We start from the raw sequence: 25,045 nt of genomic DNA on the forward strand, positions 1-25,045 counted from the left end.
CAGCAGAGGGTCAAGAGAAAAAATTCTGTCAAGAGACGTCTGTGTCCTAGAGAGGCCCCGCCTGCCCACAGGCCTCCTCTGGGTCTGGGAGCCGCCGGCAGGGGTGAAGGACAGCAGGACGGCGGGTGCCGATCCCCCACTCTGAGGGCCACGAAGTGACACCTCCTGGCCTGTGACTGAACTGACCTCCTCTGGGGTGGGCATGGCAGGTGACGTGGCCATTCAGACCTGCATTCTCTGGTGCCTTCGGCCTCTGAGACAGCAGCTGATAGGCTAGTGTGCGTGTGTAGGTGAGCAAAACCGCGTGTGTCAGTGGGGCCCGTACTGTGGGGCACCAAGGCCCCTCTCCCGCTCACGGCATACAATCACACAATACCGCCGCACACAGATACGTTTCAAAGGAGAAAAGTGTGAGTATCATTTACCCAACAGGAAACTGCGTTGGGGTCCAGACCTCAGAATATTCTATCTGAGGCAGTTCCCCACCTCGAGCCCTAAGTGCTGGCTGGCCGGGCAGAGTGGAGCAGTGGCCCGTGTCCTAACCACCACCTGTCTGAAGGGTCCAGTGCCACGAAGGAACCATCGCCTGCAGAAGGAAAGGGGGCTATTGTCTAAGGAGGCCAGAGAGGGGAGGGAAGTGCTGACCGCAATCGGGGAGGGTGAGCCAGTCAGGCAGGCCCAAAGGGCATGCAGACCGGCCAGCACTCGGCCTCTAGAGGAACTGCGAAGACACCTGTTAAGCTCCTTAAGCAGAAAGCCTGCAGTGCCCCCCCGAACAGGAGAACGTACATTTCCCAGAACGGTTGACAAAGCCTAACGGAAGTGGTGTATGTGCCGATGGGCAGGTCGCGGAACACAGACCCCACTGAAGAAGCCAAGGATTCCTCCTGGTGGAGTCAGAGCCAGACACGCAGCTAGAGCAGCGGCCTGCAGGTGACCAGGAAAGGGCGGGTCGCAGAAGTGGGACTCTGGCGCCTAGAAACACAGCCCCTGTGCAGGCTGCAGGAGTCTTCTCCATAAATTCAAATAGTCTCCTTAGTCAAACCATGTTCCTCCACCCAAAGGGCATGTCATATTTTCGCTGAACAACTTATCATCAGGTCAAATACCTAGGCACCTTTCTCTTAGAAACTAGAAAAAAACACACACACCTTTCTCTGCTGGCCCTGTCTTGAGACGCAGGCAGCCTCCCATGGCCTCTCCTGCCTCCATCCCCACAGGGCACCCTCACGGCCACGCTCACTCCTGTTCTCTGCTCGGAAGAAAGGGCCTCGGGCCCACCTCTCTCTCTTGCCTGCTCTCTTGGATCCCCAGTAAAGAAGGAATATCATTTTAGAGAAATAAAAGCTTTTTCCACAAATGAAGGCGTAGCTGTGGAGTCTTGTTTCTGAGTCAGGAGAGGCTAATAAAGGAGCTTGGAACTCTGTATGAAGCTAACAGCTTTCAGAACAAACTGACCACCATCCTAACAATAAAAACCTTTGCAGGAAAACAGGCAATGGGCAAAGACACTTAGGACTGTGACACACAAATAGCACAAAATAAACTGCTCTGGTTCCTCTCACAAGCGTGGCATCAGACATAAAGCGGTCCATCAGACACGTTAAACGCATTCTGCGCACCAAGAAGCTTCTAGGGCCTTCACAAGCTGCCCGTCCCAGCCACCAGTTGATTCTGAAATATTTCAGAGTCAGGCTGGGAGGTGCTATGTGGCCCAGCTGTCTGGATGGAAATTACAGAGACCACAGTTAACGAGGTTCCTGCTTGCCGTTTCCGTTTTGTGACATTATGGAAAACACATGATGAAAGAGACTATGTACTATTCCTGGGGTCAACTCCAAGATGACTACTTTTTTAGGGGATAGGAGGGGAACTAAAAAGGAGAGACATTTAAAGTTTCCTGAAAGAAACTTGAAGTTTTTCTTAACAAAGACAAATTTAATGTCAGATGAGCAGTTGAACCAGGTGTAATGCAGGCAGATATTAGGAGTGGTGCAGTCTGTAAAAATGCCACATTAAGTGCTGACTAGCAAAGATCACTGACTATGCCAGGAAACTCGGTCCTGGTAGGACAGTTTTGGACTAACAATGGGAAGCCACACAGTAAGACCAACACTCAGTGGAGAGATGGAGTCCAAAACGACGGTGACCGTGGGTTAGCCCTTTAGGAGAACGGTGCTGTCTGCAACTGGAATTAAGTTACCACTGGCACCGAAGGAGCCACGAGAACAAGAGAAAATCTACATCGTTACAGCAGTGCCCTCACAGAGTACCTGCTCCTCTGGAGGCTGTCACTGGCAAGCACCAGCTCTGTGCAAGCAGAGCTCCCAAATACAATAAAATTATTACACAGCTTTATTCTGAAGATCATTTTGCATTTTAATAAAAAAGAATTTATGTCAGGAAATAGTCATTTACAAACCTTGAAGTGTTTTTGCCTGGATCTGGAGTAAGAATGTCTTTAAGAAGAGGTTTGTAAGGTCTTCATAACAAAGTGTTATTTACAAAAAAAAAAAAAAACAAAAAACTAACAACAGGTCATGTATTCTTTAAAAATTTTGAACCAAAAACTGCTACTAGTCTTTTTGACCGCAGGGAATCCCTGCCGCGGTAACTCGACAAAGTCGGCATAATTCTGTGAACAGAAAAGGAAGCCTTGATGGGTCTGATGATCCCAAAGTGGGTTTTCATCGAGAAGTACAATTGGAGTGAGAGTGCATTCTAGTGAAAACTTCAGCCCTCATTCAGTTGCATATAAAAGCCCTCAAAGAGAACGCACAGTACAGCAATGTTTTGTAAAAAGGCAGCAATACGATTTGTACAGACCCCGACATCTAGTCCTGTAAGAGCCTCCTCGGTCCCCCAGCCCCCAGCACTCTTTTATTTCCTCGGCCGCGCCGCCTTACCAGTCCCGGGGGGACAACAGCAGAGAGACTTCATTCACCACTGCCATTGTTTCTGCACCAGAAATGCCCGAGTATCCTGTGGGGCAGCTGAGAAAACCATGAGTTTGAATGAATGCCACAGGGTCCGAGTAACCAGCTCGACCTCCTCTGCTGTGAACTCATCGGAGGGGTTATTAAAGGAAAACAAAAGACAGTTGCAACCCATGGTGGATCAAAAGTTACAATATCAAATCACAGAACCCCTGCCCAAAGAAAAGACTGCAAATAGTCCTCTGGAATCTCTTGTGTAAAGATAGATTTATAGTGACTCAAAATATTTTAGAAAAATCTCTGTAGTGTCAAGTTCTTCTGAACTAAAGATTGTACCCCCAAAAGATTTTTCACTGAATAAATGAGAATTGGCTCTGTTTCTTCTATTATACTTCTGTATAGCCCAAGTAAAAATACTAATAGTTTCTAGATTTCAGTGGGGAACTACAGTTATTAGGACCCATGGATATTGCTGCATTTCAAATACGGTACAATAATTACAAAATATAAACCATCTCTTTACAAATACAAATTATAGTATATTACAAGTCATGTACAGTAAATCTATAATTTTTAAACAAACTAGCGTATCTAAGTTTACCTGGTTGCGAGTGCAGTATTATTCCAGTTTACAGTTGCCCTTAGCCTGACAGTCAGAAATCCGACCGTCGGAGCGACACCCTCCTGCCTGTAAACTGGCATCACGTCACAAAACCCTGCTTACAGGGTCCTGCTTCCCCTCCCAGGATGACGGCTGGTAGGCTGGTCCTGACGTACACACCGTATTTCAGAACAGCTCAACAGGAATCAGGAAGCAGTGTGTTTTTTTTTTGGGGGGGGGGGGTTAAAAATGGATATGCTGGGCCCAGTGAATGTCTGATATGCTAGACCGATGGCTGAGGTAATGACACAGGTATGGTGATCGTCATCACCTTAAACCTTTCCCACCCCGTGCCTGCGGGCGGCAGGCGAGCGCCGCAGACAAGCCAGCAGGGCCCGTCTGACCCTCCTCGCTGGTCCTCTCCAGGAGGGCTGGACCTGCCCTCGCCCACACAGCTGGGGCGTGGCTGTCCCCTGCCAGCAATATGGCTTCCTTGAGGCATGACATCACTTGTTACAAAATTCTAACTGCGAATAGGGACTCCACGCTAGTGCCTAAATTTTCCTAACTACGAGGCACTTTTCCCCCTGGCCCTCCGGCGCCCCACCTTGAGGCCAGAGCCCATCAGCGGCTCCCGGGGAGGGGCTACAGGGTGGTGATGCAAATCATTTCATCTGCCAGGTCCTCCTCGTCCCTCCCGGGGTCCGGCTCCTCGTCGCTGTAGCCAGGCCCGAAGTCCTGGAGCTCGTAGTCTTGCCGGAGTGAGACGGGGCCCACGTCTCCGTTGGCCCGGGGATGCACGTTCCCATTCAGCAGGTTGCTGGCTGCACTCTCCATCTCGTCGATGGTTAAGTCACAGGCATCGGCGATTTCGTGTTTTGTCGCCGACACGAACTTTGGGTCCCTCGCATACCGTCCTAAGCCTTCGGATATCAGAACCTGTACAGAGAAGAGGATCAGTGGCATAGATGCAGAATGACAGAAAGACCACCTCAGGCACTGACTGCATGATGTGCTTTTGGGACCCAGCCAGTCATGTCAGCAAGACCCCACTCAGGGTAACTAAGCCTGGAAGTAAGTGGGAATCTAAAGGAGCTCAAACGCTGCAAATGGCCCAACAAGAGTGAAACCCATGGGGGACAACTGTTTCAGAATAAACAAGTCATATTTGTGGGACTAACATATACAATCCTTGGTGCAGCCAGCTGATGAAACCCAGCAGGGGTGGTGTTTCTATGATTTAGTAGCTAAGTCATGTCGGACTCTTGTGACCCCATGGACTGCAGCATGCCAGTCCCTGGTGCCTGGCATGGTGTTTTTATACTTGTGCTATAGGTAGCATCTTTGCTGCTAAGAAGTGGGCAGTTGTCCAGGTTCAGAAGCAGGCATCCTGGCTCCAGAGCCGACCCGCCCTCAGGACCAGCTCCCCGGTTGCCACCGTCCCTCCCGTGCAGACTTTGCGGCCACACTCACCGCCTCCACCAGGCTGTCCGCGCTCCTCTGCTTGTCGCTGTTCTTGTTGTGGAAGCTGCTGGGGACGGTCAGGCTGGCTGGTGTGAACGTCCGATAGGAGACGCTGGGCTCGTCCGTATACCACGAGCTGCGGTGCAGGGACGGCAGGCTGCCGTTGACCTGGTCTGGGGCCTCCGGCCGCTCGACCTGGATCAGCGGGGTATAGCACGGCGTCCAGTCCCGATACGACGGCGTGGCCGGCGGGGTGGCCCACGACCGGGTAGAGTGGCTTGGCGAGTACTTCTGGGCTTTACTGGAATCTAGGCCGGCGACTGCCATGATCTGAGGAGACAGAGGAAGCGGGGTGAGGTCCTCAGGGGTCCCGGCCTCGGGTGCCCTCAGCACAGGCCAGGCTCAAGGCCCTGGTTTAGAGGGGCTTCAAAAGGATACAGCACTCTGAGTAACTCAATGAACTGGCTGTAAAAACTTGGCTGTCTAGCAGACTGTTTTCTTTTGCCCCAAATCCATAATATATCTCCTGATCCCCAGGTGGGAATTAGCTATTCGTGAAATTGCTTAGAAGCATGACGACAACACACAAGTCGTGGAGTACAAATACGCCACCTGGATGACTCTGGGTTTGACTAGGGAAGTGCATTTAGGACAAGCTGATGGCACCCAGTGCTCACAGAGAAATGGGTTGGTTCTCTCTTGGGCAACTTGTCTGTAGCCGGCACTCTGCTCAAAAGCACCACCGGGTACAAGCCTGCTTCTTCCACCTACCGCGGTGCCATGGCAGGCCTGCCCTGCATCCTTCTCTGCAAGGGGCACAGGGGACAGTGAGGCCAGGTTTGTGAAAGGCACAGGCCTGTGGCCAAGTCAGAAGCCAGGACCATCCAAGGGAGGCTTACGCAAGCCCGCGGGGACCCCCATGCCTACTTGGTGTGTGGCATGTGATGCCTGGGGCCTTCCCAAAGTTTGTTCTCCATCCAGGACAGAGCAGGACACAGCAATTAATGTAAAAAATGGAAGGCAAAAAGGGACAAGGTTGGCAGAAAGACCTGAACAGAAACTCTGAAGCGGCAGCTAGTGTTTATGTGCTCCGGACACTGGGGGTCCCTTCCCTGGCACTTCCCCGGGGCAGGGGGCGGCTCACCTGTTGCTGCATCAGGTGCAAAGGCAGGGCCGTGCGGGGCGGGAAGGCGGGGGACGGCGGGACCTCCTCCTGGCTGCTCTGCCGGCGCAGGCACTCGAAGTTGAAGGAGGACCTGCGGTGGGCTGAGGAGTGAAGCACATGTGACTGTGAAATCAGCTGTCAGGCCCCGGGCTCTGGGGGTCTGGGCGGCCCACCTGGACGTCCGGCAGGGGGCCCAGGAGGAAGCAAGCAAGGCGTCCAGAGAAAAGCGCGAGGCATGGTGGCCCCGGGGCTGGGGGCTGTCTCAGGACTTCAGGAGGAAAAAGCAGCCCGACTGAGGGGTGTCTCCAAAAAGAGCAAGTTAATGTCTCAGCCCCGACACATCTGTTCTCTCAGAAGGAGCCAGAAGGCCACGCTCTGACTTGAGGCCTTGGCCCTGCATGTGCCAGGGACACAGAGTCTCAGGTCAAGTACATCATGACCTCACTGGAGAACCCACAGATGCCTGCCGACTGCCTGTCCTCCTCTTCCTGAGTGTCTCTGGGGCTGGAGGGTTCTGTGGGTGCTCCCAGGCTGTGGTCACCCTTCTGTCTGCTACCTGCCCTAACAGCTCAACCAGATAACAGGCAGATCCCCTTGTGGGGCAGAGACCCAGCTTCCCTAGCCAGGGAGACAGAACACACAGAAGAGGACACCGAGAACTATAAAGAATGTGGCTAGTTGTCCTTAATAGTCAACAGGCTTCCCAGGTGGCGCAGTGGTAAAGAATCTGCCTGCCAATGCAGGAGACACGAGTTTGATCCCTGGGTCAGGAAGATCCCCTGGAGAAGGAAATGTGAACCCACTCCAGTATTCTTGCCTGGGAAATCCCATGGACGGAGGAGCCTGGTGGGCTACAGTCCATGGGGTCGCACAGAATCAGACATGACTGAGCACCTATGCACGTCCTGTTAGCAGCCACTCCAAACAGAGGCTTCTAGACAGGCTGAGCGATGACAAGGTGACCCAGGCTCGAGGCTCCCCAGGGGGCCAGGCCCAGGAGATGTCTTAAGTTCTGGGCCCCCGTGCACGGGCCAGAGGGCTCCCCAGGACACCTCCTTACTGGTGGCCTGCAAGGCAGAACTGAGTCGCCTCAACTTTCCTTTCTGGAGCTCTGCTTTCTAAGCTCATGGGGCATTTATCCTGCCCCAGCACAACTCTACACACCTGACTCTCGCACTGGAAAACTCCAGGGACCACCCTGGGGAGCCTCCACGGGCATCCTGGGAGGCACATGAAGCTGCAGAGGCCGCTTGCTGGGGGCCTAGCTCCAAAAGTGCACGGAGACCAGAGAGAGCCCATGCCAGCCACTGCTCAATGGGGCGGGAGACCCACGACAGCCAGCCTGTCTCACAGGCCCAGTGTTCACCATGCAGCCTGCTGGGCCTTCTGGTCTAACTGCTTCTGGGGGACACAGACACCTGCCCTCCGCTCCAGACGGCCTTTCTCCCACATGCTGCCCGGGGCCAAACTCCAGTGTTCCAAGAGAAGGACAGGCTTCCCAGGTTAGCACCACGTCTAGCTCCCTCCTGGGTCAGGTGGTGGTACGAGAGTCTCAAGCAAAGGAAAACTACCACCGCCATCATTCAGAGAGCGCTTTTCAGTTTTGAAAATGGATCTACCTACGTCTGTCATCTTATTTGCTCTGCACAACCAGCTCTAATGCAGGGAGCAACCCCTCTGGAGCTGAACACACAGGCGTTCCATTGGTCTCCCTGCCCGAGATCTGAATACATGGGCAGGAGAGCAAATACAATGCATTTCACCCATTCACGCTTATATATAAAGAGGGCAGCCAGTTGCCCACTCAGGGTCCTTGATTCACGGAGGCAGCACCTGTGAACAGTGGAGACGATCATGACCACCCAAGGGAGAAAAGGTGGTCACAGGAGGGCCATGGAACTCACAGGGCCCGGGGCTCAGCCCCGCCTGCACAGGCGTCATCCAGGACTGACGGAGCCCAGCACTGCTCTCCTCAGCAGCTTGTGTTTGGGGTTGTGAAATTAAATATTAACCATGGATATGGGTCTGGTTGCACGCGCCCACAGGGCGGTGACAGCTGGAGAGAGGCAGGCCTGGGCACCACCCAACTGTACTTGTTACTATGCACGTAGACGGCAGACTCAGAGCCGATGCGTCTCATTTATTTCTGGTGACTGATTAGAGTCCTACCCCAAAATACACCTCCTTCCTCGGCCAAGCCTGACGCGGATATTCTTTAACCATCATCAAAATGTCCACATGTCCAAAATCAAGCTGCCCAGCCGGGAGACGGCAGGAGCCGCTGCTATGACTTTCCCCAGCCCACGGTCCTCACCGGGGGTAACCCAGCTCTCTTGACAGTACCGGTGATGCCACGTGTACCCCGAAAACCAGTCAGCCCCTGCCACTTCTCTACGGGATGGGATTCCCTGGCCCGGGGATGGGAGTGCCCACCCTAGCGGTCACTACTAAGGCCACAGCAGGGGCACTGGCAGACCAAGGCAAAGGTTGGGGGGAAGAAGGCATGGAGGTGAGACAGGAGGAGGCATGGGCAGCACAAACACTCAGGTGCCCTCAGAGGCCGGGGCCTTGGTAGGAGGCCTGGGTGCAAGTCTACTCAGCAGGCGGATCCATCCTCTGCCCTTGGAGGGCCCGTGACTCCATCTGGGGAGTGAGCCTGTCAACACCATGGTGCAGGACTTGCCTACCCATCAGGGCAGACCCCAAGCTCAAAGGCAACGAAGACACGCCCAGAAAGCCCCTCATTAAGTGCTATAAACTGCAACCAAGGGGCCACACTGCCTTCTCTGTTCTCAGCGCTGGAGCGCTTCCATGTGGGTGAGGAAGAAAAACCAACAGCCTCTCCACCCGGGGGGCTGGTGTTGAGGACTGAAGGCCCCTGACCATGTCCGGCCCACCCCCCGGGCTGGGGCAGGCAGACACACACACTACCCTCTGCCAGCCTGGATCCCAAACAAAAAATCTGGCCTCACATGTAGGGGTGGGAGGTAGTAGGCGTCTCCTCGGAGACCTCCGGGAATCATAGCCAACGGGAGAGTCATCGTCCTCTGAGAAGCTTTGGGGATGATGGTAGCCTCGAGGCCGCTCGAAGTCCAAACTGCTGCCTGGGTATCGGTTATAGTAGCCACAGCCGTAGCTTTGCCTGGTGGCCGAGAAGGCCAGGAGAGAGAGCAGGGGGCACGTGAGAACCCAGTTAACAAGCCCACGTCCATAGTCCGCTCCCACCTCCTTGGACACACCAGGACCAGCTAAGAACGCAGCCCTCGGCTCCACAGAAGATTCTAGATGGAGGACAAGGGCTGCTACAGGAACGCTCAGGAGGGCAGGTCTGTGAGGAGCAAGGCGCCGATGCTTTCCCTCCCTGGGCAGTCTCAGTCCCGGCTCAGATGTGGACTGTGATGCCTTGTAGGCTGGACTAGCCCCACTTTCTCCCAGAGAACCCTCTCCCGAGGAGGTGCCTGTGGTTAGGTGGTGGCGGGAGGGGGGCGCCTGGGACAAGAAAATGCATGAAGCACATTCCCCACTCTCAGGGAGCAGAGCCAATACCCCGTGCACACAGAACTCTAATGCAGGCTAGAGAAGGTTAGCGCTGGAAGACAGGGCTCGGGGTGGGCCGTGAGCTCTAGGGGTGGGGGTCCTTTCAGTTCCAGTTGGGAAAGGGAGCAGCAGGCTCTTGCAGGGGGTGGGGTCAGGCCAGCGGAGGTGGGGAAGAGCATCCAAGGCATGGTCATGCTCTAAGCCACAGCCCTGAAGAAGGAAACTGAGAATGTAGTTGGCTCAGAACCAGTGGTTTCCAAGGTCAGGCATCCTGAGGCCCACGGGAGGACAGGGTGGAGAGCAGGGGGAGGGAGGTCCTGGCTGTGGCCGGCCTGGAGCATGAGGCTGGCATTTAACACCATCCCAGAGGTCTGAAAGGACCCTGCCGCACAAACACGTCCACTTCGATAGGCCCCATTCACAGTGAGATGCAGTCCACGGGGAAGAGGTGGATGGCCTTTGTGCGCCTGTACCACCTGCTATCCACATGTGTCCTACAGCAAATGCCCACTTTACCCCACCCACGCCTTCTTCAGGACAGAAGCCCAGGAGGCTCATCTGCTGAGTGATGCCCCTCTGACCTCTTGTCCCCTCACCTCCAGGAAAGACGCCCCCCCCCTTGATGGGAGCGAGAAGCAGAGCTGTTCGTGAAACCCAACCCAAGCTCTGGGCTCATGAGTCCCAGTCCAGAGCTCTCAGCCTTCAGCAAGGCTCTCATTTCTGGCACGTTCACTAAAGCCCCATGGGCTCCTGGTGGAAACCAGCCTCCACTCCACCACTCTCCGGCCTGGGGACTGTGCCCCTGCTGCCAGGACAGTCCCCAGGGTGATGGGGCCCTCACCTGCTCCCGGTGGGCGAGCTATCATCCTCATAGCACTCCTCACTGCTGAAATACTCCTGCTCCCCCGGGCAGCGGGGGTCCCTGAAGTAGCCGTGTATCTCTGGGTCCTCCCGGCAAATCGTCGGGAACTGCTCATCTCCCGAGTCAGACCTGCAGTGGGGAGACAGGGGCTGAGCGGCCAGGCAGGTAGCAGCAGCTCCTCCGGCCGTGCCTCGCGGTGGCCAGAGCATCCCTGCCCAGGGAGTGCTCCTGCCTCGGGGGGGTGGCTGGACTCTGCTGCTGCCTCTGGCAGTGGTGGGGTGTGTGTGTGCGTGCGTGTGGCTAGGTGTGCGCACACCTGTATGGAGGAGTGTGTGTGTGTGTGTTGTGGGTGGGGGTGTGGGGGGAGTGTGTGTAGAGTGTGTGTGTCTAGGGTGTGGGGGGGAACTGTGTGGGTGTGTGTGGTAAGTGTATGTGTATACACATATATACCAGGAACGGGTTTCTCTCTCGGTGCCTTGCTGATGCTAGCACCAAACCACTACCCTCAGAGGCCTGCCTGGGAACCAACAGAATAGATGTAGTTTGGGAAAGGAACAAGAGAACAGGCCTGGAGACCTGGAGTGATGAGCTCCCAGGCCGCCTGCTTGGGTCCCTGGAGACAGAGGCACCGGGCCCAGGGTGATGTTGGAGCCTGGAGCCCCTGACCCAGGAAGGCCGACAGGAGCTTTATGTCCTGTGTCCCAGGGAGAGAGACTCTCCTGGACAACACTCATTGCATTTTCCAACGACGGCCCTGCCCCAGGACTGTCATGTGATGACACCCTGAAACCCAGAGGTCCTGGCCTCGGCCCTCAGCACAGCCAGCCAGGTGCTGAGCTGTCGCCGCTCTCCAAACAGACCATGGGTCCTCCAAGCTCTTCACTCTCTCCCACCCTCCTCCAGACCCAGTGACTTCCCCCTTGATGATCGGAAAACCAGGAGGTGGCTCGTCCCCACCCTGAACACAGTGACCATCCCACCCACAAGCCCACTGGGCTCCACACACAGGGAGCAGGGTCCTCTGCATGTAGGGAGATGAAGGAGAAGGCCCTGCTCTTCAGGAGGGGAGAGGTCACGCTTTCACAAAGCCCCCCAAAAGGCTCAACCCCACAGAGCAGAACGACTGCCCAGCTCCACAGGCCTGCTCCCCCAGCACTGCGCTGAGGTCTGTGGGGCCACAACTGTGGGCACGTGGCATGGGAATGTGGGCCCCTGGATGGTAACCCAGTCTCTGCAGATCGGGATCTGAAGCTCTGCATCCACAGCCCGGGGCCAGACCACTACACTATGGCAAGTTGGCTCCCAGGGCGTGGTCACCTCCCAGCACTGGAGAGGCCCTCTGGTCCCACCGGGAACACACAGCATTTAACACATCAACACAGGCAACAAGCACATACCTAATGTAAGTTTCATAATAGCGGGTTCTATCCAGGAAAGGCATAACGTGGGAGGGAGGGAGAAAATAAAAGTTAAAATATTTCCAGCAAACTTTACACAAAGGATATATCAAGTTACTCCCCAGAGCCGGACTCAGCAAACTGTGGTTCCCAGGCAGAATATAGGCCATCATCTGTTTCTCTATGACCCACAAGCTAGATTTAAAGGACTGGCGTGCTGCAGTCCGTGGGGTTGCAAAGAGTCAGACACGACCGAGCGACTGAACTGAACTGAAAGGACTGAAACAAAATCAAAGGAAGAAAAGTAGTTCATTGTATGTGACTATATGAAGCTGGCATTTTACTGCCCACAAAGAAAGCTTTATCAGGACGCAGTTGCACACACGTGTCTCTGTACTATCCATGGCAGCCTTCTTGGTACGACAGCATAGGTGAGTAGACACAGTAGAGACTGCGTGTGCTCCAACTCTAAAACGTTAGCACTGCAGACTATTCCAGGAAACTTGGACTTAAAACATGGCAGTCTACTTAAAAATTTACATGTGTATAAGAAGTCTTAATGATTGCAGGGTTTTGATTTCGTTGCAAATCAATGAAATGGTTTTGCGAGATGTTTTACATCTAGTATCAAACATTGACAACTTCAGGTTAACCCTGAGGGCTGTCAAACTGTGGGCCAAATGCCACAACATCTACTCCAATATATTGGGTCTCCTCAGTGGTATCTCCTGGGATATGCTCGTAGCAGGAACTCGCCAGCTTTGTCCAAATGTGATAGCATCAACTCTTGTACATAAATTTTTCTTGGTATTTTCTAAATGATATGTGTTTAGATTATATTAAAATAAAGTTGATTATAGACACAGAAAAGAAAAAATAAAACGTTTACGCTCTGGCCCATTACAGAACAAGTTTGCCAATCCCTGTCCCTGAGACTGTGGGACAGGTGGGGAAGGTCGAGTTTGCAGATGCTGTGTTAAGGGGCAGGCTGCAGGCTGGCCTGTGGCCCTTTATCCTTTGGGACCATCACATGGCCCGTGCTGGAAGAAGCTGGGATCTGAGGGCACTCACAGGTGCTCATGGAAACGCCCACAGGGAATACCCCACCTCTGCTGGAGGGGGAGTGAGCAAGACCCTCCTGGGGCCGACACTACGTTACTAAGTGCAAACCCGTTTGAAATGTTACCTTTTAACACTGCACCTTCTGTGAGCCTCACGGCCATGCTTGTGGAAGGAATGATGCCCGTTTTCAGACACAAGCTCAAGGTTCCCAATGCTGGGCCGCTTTCCTGGGGCAGCTTTGCACATATTGGCATTATTGAGATTGGCATTTGTTGAGCTGGGAACTTGCTTTCCTATGGAATTATGGTTATGATGGTTATGACACACCGAATTTCCTGCTGGAGGAAACAGCGGTTTCTCAGTATCACTTGCAGGTGGAACTGAAGGCCTTTGGACATGCAGGGGACGGTGGGTGGTATTGGTCTGCTGAAGGGAATCTCTCCTATCACTATTAACATGATTGACATGGTTTCCAAGCAGGGCACCATTTCTCTGCAAAATAATGGGAGACAACACCAGGTAATTTAACAAGTATTTGATGCAGGCTAGCTATGTTAGGTCATTCTTTTTTTCTACATGAAAAACAAATTCTAGGTAAGCTCCGTAGGATCCCTGGAAAACGATCTGAGTGTCTCAGTGGTCGGGGTGCCTGTGTGAGTAGCTGCTGGTCCCCCTGAAATGAGGAATGTTACCGATTCCTGAGCTGGGGAGCAAGCACGTGGCTGTCACTCGAGGGGGGCTCTTCCAGTTGCTCCGAGGTAAGCGGACTTTCGCCCAGCGGGGCTGTCGGTGGCCCCAGCAGCTGAGGCCGGGCCGCAGGCATGTCTCTGGGCCAGGGGCTAGGAAGCAGAGGGCCGGCTGGCAGACCAAAGAGCCAGCCCGGTGGGGAGAGAGCAGGTAGGGAGGGCCGGCAGCTGCTAGAAGGACCCGGGATGCTCATCCACACCAGCCAGTGGTTGTGGCCATGCTCCTCCGAAGTGGCCAGTGTGCGGCAGAGGAGCAAGCTCAGAGGAGGAGCAGGCCTGGCCCTGGAAGGGGTGCTGGGGAATGGGGAGGGACTGCTGTGGGGGGGAAGGCAGGGTCCAAAGCCCCTCTAGGCCTGGGGGCTGCTGTGCGTCCGCCAGGCTCTCTTGCAGATCGTTAACTGCCCCAACTGGACTCCTGCCCTGCTATTTCCAAGTGGCCAGTGTGTAGCTAGGCGTGGAATAATTACTTTGAACACATCTTCTTCTTCTTCTCGTTTTGTTTCCTCAGGCTCATCATCTTGCAAATCGCATGATATAGCACGCCGGATTTCTGGCCCAATGTCGTGCAGTGTCCTTAATCCCGCCTAGATCAATGAGAACGGCAAAACCAGTTAGATGACACGGGTGGCCGGGGCAGGGGAGAGGGTGGGGGGCAGCCTGGGTCCTGGCTGTGCTCCTGCCTGAGTCAGTCGTGGGGAAGGAAGGTTTCTCCAGAGGATAGTCCAGGGGACTGACCACTTGTCTGAATGCACCTGATGGTGTCCCTGTGGGCTCAGGGATGTAGGTTGTGGTCGGGAGTTCAAGATGGCCCAGGCTGGGGTGCATGAGGCCAGTGACCTTCTTTCCAAACACCTCCACTTGCAGGGAACAGGGCCTGGTTACCAGGACTAGGGTCTGCCATGGCCAAGAACCCAGGCCCAGGTCTAAATGACAGCCCATGGAAGCATGGCGGCAGAGCGCCACCCCCCAGACCTCAGGTGGGGCAAGGGGCAGAGCTTGGCTGTTCTCCAGGGTGGGTGGCAAGGGCTCGTTGACTGTGTCTCGGATGCGGGAGTCGAGAGCAGGGGCCAGAGGGCAAGCAGGCCAAGCAGCCGTCCAGGCCAGTGGTTCTGCTTCAAAGCCATGGAGTGAGGGAGTGACACGCCACGCCACAGCCACCAGCACACTCAGGACCATGACACAGTGGACAGACACGCACAGACCTGGGCCTCTGTGCAGGGGCGGCTTCCGCAGCCCTGTGGGCACCCTGGCTGAGAACCGGCCGATGGCTGGGTCATCCTCTTGAAGACCACAAGACACTGAAAGGGGCTCCAGCCTCTGGAGGTGGTCTAAAACCAACCAGGTGAGCCCTTCAGGCCCCTCACAGACATTCTGCATTTTGCCAGGGCCCTCGCTGCCAGCCTGCCTCACCCTGGGCCCCAGGTTCCCTAGGGACAGGGCCTGGGAAAAGGCCTCCCATTGTACCTAACTGCATTAGGGAAACATTCCAGATGCTTACAGACTATCTGTGGGCAAGGGGTAGCTCTTGGCTCAGAAAATTATGTTTTCACCAAAGACTTGGAGAAAACTGGCAAGTTTAATAGGGACAGTACAGTTACTCAATCCCTCGCCACAAAAACACTGGCATCTCAGAGAGGCATTTCCTCCCCACCCTGGGTCTAAGGTCACCCGTCCTGTATCCAGGCAGCCCCCCTTAAGGTGTTGGCAGTCTGTCTGCACCTCAGTGGTTGCTAAAGGTGTGGAGGACGTCTGGGATCTGGCTGTGTGGGTCTCCATCTGCAGCGAATGCTCCCCAATGTGAGGGCAGTCTGCAGAGAAGGGGAGCCCTGCCCTGTCCTTCTTCCACATGCCCTGGCAGTGGGTGGATGTAGGGCATAGACAAGGCGTCAGGACCACAACTGAGACACGCCTGGTAGCGGAGAGTGTGGGGTGGGGGTGAGAGAGGATGGTGGCCGCAGTCTTGCCAGATGCGGCAGGGCTGAGCCCCTCATGTGGGAATGCTCAGATGGGTCTCCTGCAGACACCAGTGGGGCGGGGGGATGTTCATTTAGAACAGAAAGGCATACGGAACCGCCCAAGAGGCTCCCGTGAAAATGGCCTTGTTCATAGCAGCCCTTGGCCTAGGAGAGGATCTTTTCAAAGATGGTGCACCAACCAGGCTGGGTCTGTTTCGAACCATTCTTTCAACATAGGAGCAGCAGACTTTTCCATTTTATGAACCGTGGGGGTGAAATTGTGGCCTGGAGTCAAATCTTTAAGGTTCCCAGCTAGGAATGCTGTGGTCTCACAGGAGAATGACAAAGGTGTCGCAGGTCCAAACCCAGAACACTCCGTGGTGTGGTCAGTAAGACTGCCCCTCACTCACCTGTCCCTCTGATCACAGGCACAAGACATACATGCTCACACATGCCCACATGTACACATACAGGCACACACATGCACACACACGTATACACTCTCCCAGGACCCACGCTTCCAGCACACCTGAGCCTGGGAAATCATTTCTCTTAGAAGCACACCCATACCATTCTCAGGGGAACATCAAGAAGGCAACTCTAATGCCAAGTGGGTGAAAGCTCTTTCACAGCAGAGCTGCAGGCCTGGGCAGCAAGGGCGAGCCCAGTAGTACCGAACAGCCTGCAAGTCAGTCAGGCAGTGTTCCCTAGGGCACGATTATCACGGGATGATACATTAAACCAGGGTTTTGCCATCTGATTCTGGATCACTGGGAAGAAAGAGCTGTTACTCCCTCTGAGGCTCCCAAATAAGATGCCAGGTTTGAGACACCCACTGCCATTGCACAAAACACGCACAGGCAACAAGGCACCGGCTACACGTCAGGTAAATCATGCACTGTAATCCGCACCCCAAGGCACCGCGGGCTGGGAACACTGTTTAAATAACAACAGAGAATCCTACTCACTGTCATTCAACTGATTGGACTAGGTCTGATTAGAAGAAATAGAAAACTATTTATTTGGATAATTTTTAACATCATCCTCTGTTGACGGGTTGACATTTCACCGAAATACACATATGACATAATTGCATAATAAAAACAAAAGCTGTCTCCAGCATGTCTTCAATGATACACAGGATTAGGAGAGAGCAGTGAACAGACACAGGACAGAGAATCTGTTTCCAACACAAATCATGGAGAAAATTGAGAGGTGGCCCAGGAGGCCTCTTCCAAAGACAAATAAAGACAACATGTTTATTAAAGAGACATCAAAGGAGGAGAGAACGCAGCACTCTTCCCAGACAGGAAAGCAGAGGCTCAGAAATCATGATGAGAGTTCGCTTGCTCCACGGAGGAAGAAACACACTTTCCCAGAGTCAGGGATTGACTTCACTCTTTCACAGGGGGTCTAAGGAAGGATGGGTGGGAATGGGGTGGGAGGGGAGGTACTACAGAGGGTAGGGGTATCTGCCAGGGTTTGGAATGAGGGAAACACACATTCCCAAACTTGAAGCAAAGCTTAAGCACAGCACCCTGAATTTATTACATATCACAAAACATGATAATGAAAAAATTTCTAGCACACATATCAAGCTAAAAGGTAGCTTAGGCTGCTCCAAAAATTCCATAGGCACAAGTTCCAATTCCCAAAGTGCAGAAATCTATCTCAAACCCTTGATAACTTTTTTTTCCCACAGCCCTTAAAAAAAGAACATTTTTTTTTTCTTGAAATGAAACACTTTACAATCAGGAAAATTAACTATTCTTTCATATGTCATGTTTGTGTCTACCTCTATCAGCAAAATACTATTTTAATTTGAAATGTGGCCATTAGCATTTAAACCAACACAAAGCCATATAAAGTCATTCCAGTAACATCACAGAATTATGGTTTTGAATAAACACAGAACTGCTGCTATAAAATAGAAACATTATTGATTTAAGATGTCCAATCATATAAAATATTAAACAGAATCAAGCCTAGTTTCTGGTTGATTTTTAAATGCTAGATGTTCTCATATTTAAAAAAAAAAAAAAAACCAGAAATGTTGGCATTTTGCCTGTAGGCTGCTGCTTTCAATTTTAGACACCATTTAATTGGAATTTTATAGCTATTTACTCTAATGAATAAGTCCAAAAAAACACCCCCAAACTATAAAATCTAAATATTTCTGAAACAATTGCACTATGTTATGGTGTTCTAACCTCGAATAGGAACATTCATATACCTTCTTTTCTCTCACCTACCTTCAGGTGTAAGTTTTTCCTACCTGGTGCCTTAGAAAAGCTCTCACCGCTCGTCTCCCTAAGCTAGCATCATCACACACACCGGTGGTCTGCCAGCTCTCAGCACACAGAAACGTCCAGCACCCCCCTGAACCTACACTGTAACAGTGCAGGTAAGAGATGTGGGTCTCCAGGCGGGACTGAGCCAGCCCATTCATCCTCGGGTGTGAGTGCCAGGCTTCCAGGCTCCAGCCAAAGAGCCCTTGCTGGCAGAGCAGAGCCTGGTCTCTCACTCAGCCAGGCTGGCCCTGCCCGGTCATCTCCTTCAAGGCGAGTTCTGGTTAACCCTTTAGCCGGATTCTGCCCCTCCCCAATCAGAAGGGATCATTTTAGACTAGCTCCCTCAGCAGAAAAGAACTGGAGATTCAGTTCTCTCAGAACACACCTGCTCATCCACAAGCCGTCCTCCGCCTCCCCCGCCTCTCCACATGCACACTCATCACACACAGGCACACCCTTTCTTTTGTCATTGCTCTCCGCCTCTGAGTGTGGCCTTTGCGTCCATTATCAACATTATGAACAGTCCTCGAGTCATATGTAAACATCAGGGGCTAGCATCATGAGCCTGGCACCCCAGTGAGTCATGCAGAGTGATTCCAACCCTCACTGCAGAGTCAGCCATAAGGTCACCATGTAAGTTACCCCCAGGGGGGACACTTCACTGAATACAGTGTGTCTGTTGCCTTCACTTCAAAACATAAAAGAAACTTGAAACAAATTACCTAAAGTGACCTATCACATTTCCCTGCAAGCATCTGACAGAGCTCTCTCTTTAGTTCCACCTTGCTTCTTGTAGTTTTAACACCAGAAATGGGGAGATGCTTGCCAGTTTCCTGAAAACAGAGAGTTCTACTTAAAATGGGGGCTTAGCAGAAGTCACCAATCACGACTCCTATTCTGCTAGCATCTTTTGCCGAGTGCTATCACACACTTTATCCCACTACATCCTGGGACGAAGGGTGTGGGAGGGGGGCCAGGATTATTCCCACATGGTTAAGTGACCTGCCCACACTAGTCAAGGCTCAGCTAGCAGTCCTGATGCTCAAGCCTCCAGCGACACCATGCCAACCCCTCTGTGTTGGGTCTACGAAGAAGAATGCTGGGATCAAGCCACGATCACATGCACACTCATGACTGTGACCACACATGACTGTGGCTGCCGCCCAATCACGGTGTGACCTTTCTTCCCACTAACCCAGCTGTGTTCTTGTATCACAGCTATGACAGACGATCACTCGGTACCATGAAAACTATCCTCAGCACACAGTCTCATCTCCGCCATGCCACCCTCAGGAGCTGAGATCCTTACAATCACTTCGCTCTCACACACGAATTCGGACCACCATTCTTCCAGATCAGCACAGGCAGTAAGACCTGGCATGTGGGGTATGACTCTTAGTCTGAACGCGGCTGGGACTGGGCATGGGCCTGGAAGGCAGGGAACGGCTCGGGGGAGGGCGAGATGATAAAAAGCCTCCAGCACCCTCCTCCTTTAAGGGGGATATGGGCTCAGTCCCCTAGAGCAGCAGTTCTCAAAAGTGCAGCCCAAGGACCCAGGGGCCCCTGAGACCTCTGCAGGAGGTCACTGTGATTTGCATGAGAAGACAAGGATGCTTGTATGCCCTCATCGTCTCCCAGAAGCACACTGGGGTGTTCCAAAAGGCTGCTTGACCCCTGGGGATTTCACCTCTCCAGCATCTTTGTGCTTGCATATTCTGGGTTTTAAAAATCTGTTTAAATTCCTAACATAGTAAATACTGATAGATAATGGTCCTCAGTACTTCTTAAGAGCATAAAAGTTTCCTGAGACCAAAAAGTTTGAGAACTTGCAGCTAACCTGCCCACAGGCAACACCATCTCTTCCTTGGGTGCTGGGCTCCTCCCCATCCAGAACTCCTGTGAATCCTCGGGGCCTTTCTCCATACTTTTGGAAGAAATGCCCCCTCGTGGTTTCTCTGAGTGAGCCTTTGGCACGGGTGGCCTTCACTGTGCCTTACAATGACCTGTCCTCCCATTACCCCAAGCAGTCGCGCGTGTTAGGAAGCTCCCACCCGTGGATGACTGAATTGTGACACGTTTGGGCTAACGAGGGCTACGAGCTGAGTGTTATTCAATAACATGCCCCTGTTTAAAAAAAAAATCACATCTTTTGTGATTACATAATGTAATTTTCCTTATTTTCAGTAATTCCATCATCTCAAAGACTTGTGAAAATAAGAATCACTCTTCTCAGAGAGGAAAAATATCCTACCTTCAAGAGTAGACAACTGAGTGCCCAATAACCCTGCGGATCCACTGAACTTTTAGTTAGTCACATCATAGAGTAAGTTATTTAAGAAGAGCCTGAGGTCCAGTCCTACACCTGCTGTCCTACGATGGACTCTGGCCTGCATCGTGTCTTCTATCCAGGAGCTTATTTATGAGTTTAGCACCATGGATTCTGGTGTCAGGCACCGAGTTTGCTGAGAGAGTCTGTCCATCTCACATACTCAACTTGACTCGTTTTGAGTTGAGGCGGGAGGCGGCCCCTGCGATTCCTGACCGTCCTCAACCACCTGGCCTCAGCTACCAGCCACTGCCTGGCCCAAGTGGGGCAAAATTCTCGCATTTCGCAAGTCCCACCTAGAGAGTTACCGTGTTCCAGTCTTTACTTATGTGGAAGAACCATGGAGATATGCGTGTGGAGACACCAGCCTCATGAATCGCTTAAGGCTCTTCTGTGGAGGCTTTGGTGTATAGACTCAGATTTAGAAGACTGGTGGTCACCTGAGGCCTCTAACATGGGGTGACACAGTTGGGATTGGGGGGTAAGCACGTACATCCCTTCAGTGCTTAATAAACTTGACATCAGAGTAGGTGGGGGACAGAGGGATCATTTGCGATGGTGGATACACTTCTCAGGTGCCCACAGGGCTGACCAGCTTCTTTGTCAGTTACGATACACCAAATACTTAATAACTGGTACATCCCAGGCACTACCCAGCCAGAGTGGAGGTGGGCCTTCAGACCAAACCTCCGCAAGCCCCAGAGGTCCCCACTAAGGCAGGCATTAGCCCTTCGGTGACTGACTCACAGAGGGGTCTGGAGTGGGCCTGGGATGCCAGCAGGAGGCGAGGAGACTCAGGGTGCTGAGGGCCACCACAGTCAGCATCCAGATATACCTCAGCATCATCACAGGGGTCACCCCCATGCCCACGTCACCACCCACACTGCGTGTCAGAAAGGCGGGCCTCTTCTCCCGTCCCATGGACTCTGCTGTGAGGAAAACCCACCTCGAGCTCCTAGATGTCTGGCCGTCTGTGCATGTCAGAGCAGAATCGGGGGTCAGGGCTGCTTCCCCGGCAGGACAAAGGTCAAAGCACAGAAGGCAACACTGGAGCAGACCTCACGGCTGGGCGGGGCCGAGTCACACACAGAACAGGCCCGGGGACTTCTGCTAGCACCGCTCTTCCAGCGGTCACACGGCTCCAGGAGCCGGGCTTCCCCACACGCCGGGGCTCCACGCCCTGCACACACGCGCGCACACACACACACGCGGCCTCCAATCTGCACAGACTGTGGCGTGCAATGCTTCTCTTCTCTAGACTCTTCGGGAACCTCAGGGTTTTACACTAAGGTTAACTGTTGAATGCTGACTCCAAAACTCAAATTGACGCCTCTGGGTATCTTGGGCTCAGCGTCAGGTACACTGACCCCTCAACCACTGCTTGGAGTTGGCTGAGAATTTCAGGTGGGGCCCCCTTTCAAAGCGACTTCTTGAGCAAAAATATACCCTTTGTAAGATGTGAGAAAACAACCACCTGAGTTACTTCTGTTTACATCTTTACATGTTTCCTAGATATCTCAAAAAGGGGGAGAATTCTCTTTCTCGATCGATCACTACAGTACAGAACCGAAAAAAAGATCAAAGAAAAACAAGAGTTTCTTAAAGTTCTGGTAGTAAACAGGCATATGATATTATTATTGTTGTAGTCTTAATAATAAGCAATTATACGTTCAAAGTGCTTTACAATCACTTAGCTATTCCTCACAACAGCCCTGTGAGGTAGGTCGACATTATTGCCCCCATTTTACAGATGGGGAAACTGAGGCACAGAGAGGTTAAGAGTCTTGCCCAAGGTCACATAGCAAGTGAACGCTGGCACTGGGACTAGAACCCAGGTCCCCTGACTCCCAGTGTCCTTGAAACTGGACCACACCGCTTCCAAAGAGGCATCCCCGGACTGGCTTTGAATTGGAGACGGACAATGTCGGATGAGGTTTGGGTGTGGTGGTGCTTCCCGCGGACGCGTTAAGATGGAACCTGAGGTGTCCCCTGGGTTGGTCTGGGCATGCAGGTGTGTGTCAGTGTATATGGGGGTGTCTGCGCTTCCTGTCCTGCCCCCGTCTCCCTGCATTGTGCACACGGCACTGCAGAGAGCTGAGCGGGACGGTCAGGACGGACCGGCATGTATAAAAAGAACTGTCAGCCCAGCGCCGAGGGGCCTGCCAGTCTTTGGTAGTTCGGGCAAACTAGGGATGCAGGACTTTGGAATGGAGTCAGCTGCCCACCTTAGGCAGGTCTGCTTACTCGTTTTTATTAAACTTTTTTTTTTTTTTTTTTTTTTTACTGGCCAGCATCAGGAAGTTGTGTTCATTTCATTTCTCTTGGGGCGGCCGCCCCTCTCCTTCGCTCTCTCTCACTCTTTCCCTTTCTCTGAGTCTCTGCTCGCAAGGGAAAACTGATAAGCCTTGCTCGTTCCCTTCCATGAGAAGGAGCCACGTGAGCAGTGTCCACGACAGGAGGCCACGGCCCCACAGCTGAGCCACGGCCCCGCTTCCACCTTCCGGAAGAGTGCTTTGCTTGGAAGGGGTCTCTCTGGGGCCTTGGGTTTGCTTTTTCCTGCATTTCTCCCGAAATGCTGTTTCAGTAGAAATAAGCCCACTTGAGACTTTTCCCTTTCAAGGCCTTAGCCACAAACGCTTTCCGACTAACGAGCTTGGTGCTGTAGCTCAGGCAGAAAATTCTAAAGCATCCGTTCAAGCATCTGAAACAAATGAATCAGCCAGTGAAATCTTATCTGTTAGCATCTGTTCTTCTCTTAGATTAAAAAAGAAAAAAAAATAGCCTTTTTATGGCTTTAGATGGAATCATGCTTTTAAAAAAAGACAAAAAATCTTGCTAATCTTGAGACTAACGTGACTAGATGACAGGCGTGAGATACTCGACAGGTTCAGTGTCTGTGGAGTATCCCAATTTCCCTCTGGGTTTATGCCTGAGTCCCTCCAAGGAGGCCATGTGAAGGAGTCATTTGATTCCGATCCACCACCCACCTTTCCACTGGGCCACCTACGCCACCACCTGCCGGCTGGGGCTTAGGCTTTCACGTGATAAAACCTGTCTAATTCTTTACAAGCCTTAAACCTAACTTCCAAACAGGTAAGAAAAAAAAAAAATCTAGCCCTCTTAAGTCTTCCTGTCATGAAGGGCAGGCTCCTGTTTGGGCTGAGTGGGGAACAGTCTCCCCCTCAGACTCCACCGGAGTGTCTTTGGCATAAAGGAAATCCTTGGACATTGAAAGAAAAAGAAATGAACAAAACTTTCCCCACTCTGGGACCTGTTTTTTTTTTTTTTTTCCCGATCCGTGAGATACTGGGCTAATGCATGTCTGGATCTTGCGGTCCTCATCTGAAAAGTCTGCTGGGGCAGTACTGTTTGCTGGGGAGGGGACAGAGTTTTCATGGCTGTGGACTTGTGTTCGTTTAGTTGCTTGATCCAGGTGGAAATCTGCAGGTCACTGGGATGCAGCAACAATGGATGAAGAGCAAAGGCTGAGTCAAACTAAAGTGAATATGGCACGTAGGGGATGAGGGAGGAGAAAGAAAAAGCCTGACGCAGCTTCCCTCTGATCCCCTCTGGAGAGGGGCGGGAGAGAAGGCTGGCTTTACTGATGAAGATGGATGGACGGATGGAAACTGCACACTCATTCAGACCACAGAGGCCAGAGGACACCGGGTGTGGAGCTCCTACCCACACGTGGATCCAGGAGCTCCTCAAGTCACCCCCCCTTCATGGAGAAGGGGCCCTGCAGCTGGTCTGAACAGAGGGAGCCCAGACAGAGCCCACGGGGTTGATACATCCATGTGCCCGCCAAAGCCATGGCACTGTGGGGGGCAGAGAACGTGGACCAGCTCCACTCCTGCTCAGACGGACTGCACCCTGCACGGCACCGCAGGCCTATGTCCTGGCTCCGGCGCTCACCTGACGCTCGTGCTCCTCTTGTCATTAGTAATTGAGCTGCCAGTCTATCGGCACCCCCGACACAGGGAGGACCACCTCATTTCACTTCTTCATAGGCCACGCCCACCTTGAGGAGCTCCTCTGGGGGTCTGTGCTCTTGTCCTAGTGACACGGTTCACCCATTTCTCCTCCCACTGCCACCTGATCCTGTGGCCCTAACGTCCCATCTGCTCGTATTATTTCCTCAATTCAGAAAGGAAGCACTTTGTCTTGCTAGTTAAACGCAGAGTGACAGAACACATTTAAAGCCCTTCCTACAGCATAGGACCAAAAAGGTAATGAGAACTATCCTTCACGGAGGCAAAATTTTTCTGTTTTCAATGCCTGCTGCAGAATCAAATGCATTTTCCGGAGTATCTGTCAAGATTGTGAAGACAACTTCATTTACTAGGCTGGGTGCACAACATAAAGTATAGTCACAGCCTCAACTCCCAATGGAACCACGTGGAAATGTGTTGATGTTGGTACCTAACCAGAAATATTTTAATTTCACCAAGGAAATAAAACTTTCTACAAACAACAAAATGAAAAATGTCCAGGAGAAAAGCATGACTGTGGCACAACACAACAGCCTTTTAAGCCATGACGCACACGTGTAGCTTCAGCATCATTTGAACCTTTGACTTAAAGACTCAGTGAAACCCACCCCACTATGTGGTTATTAATTATATAGCCATGTGTTGTCATTCAGGTCTTAAAACATCCAAACACTATATCCAACCTCCAGAGCGAGCACTGAAGCCTTCTAA

The 25,045-nt window shown here is 52.5% G+C and overlaps 2 protein-coding genes across 2 annotated transcripts in view; one reads left to right on the forward strand and one right to left on the reverse strand.

Annotated features, from left to right (window-relative positions):
• CHDH (choline dehydrogenase) overlaps positions 1–1,970 on the forward strand; it is a 91,736-nt gene extending 89,766 nt beyond the window's left edge. The window contains exon 9 of the transcript XR_009690360.1: positions 7–1,970. The gene's annotated coding sequence lies outside the window, so the exon portion shown is untranslated. The remainder of the gene's footprint in view (positions 1–6) is intronic.
• Positions 1,971–2,724: 754 nt separating this feature from the next.
• CACNA1D (calcium voltage-gated channel subunit alpha1 D) overlaps positions 2,725–25,045 on the reverse strand; it is a 339,914-nt gene continuing 317,593 nt past the window's right edge. Inside the window, exons 43-49 of the mRNA XM_061128345.1 lie at positions 14,238–14,354; positions 13,149–13,516; positions 10,545–10,694; positions 9,139–9,308; positions 6,146–6,267; positions 5,011–5,331; positions 2,725–4,476 (exon numbers count right to left, since the gene is read on the reverse strand). Coding sequence (XP_060984328.1) covers positions 4,183–4,476; positions 5,011–5,331; positions 6,146–6,267; positions 9,139–9,308; positions 10,545–10,694; positions 13,149–13,516; positions 14,238–14,354 — 1,542 coding nt within the window. The 3' untranslated portion in view covers positions 2,725–4,182. The remainder of the gene's footprint in view (positions 4,477–5,010; positions 5,332–6,145; positions 6,268–9,138; positions 9,309–10,544; positions 10,695–13,148; positions 13,517–14,237; positions 14,355–25,045) is intronic.

Source organism: Dama dama, chromosome 24 (assembly GCF_033118175.1).
Source record: "Dama dama isolate Ldn47 chromosome 24, ASM3311817v1, whole genome shotgun sequence".
Taxonomy (NCBI): domain Eukaryota; kingdom Metazoa; phylum Chordata; class Mammalia; order Artiodactyla; family Cervidae; genus Dama; species Dama dama.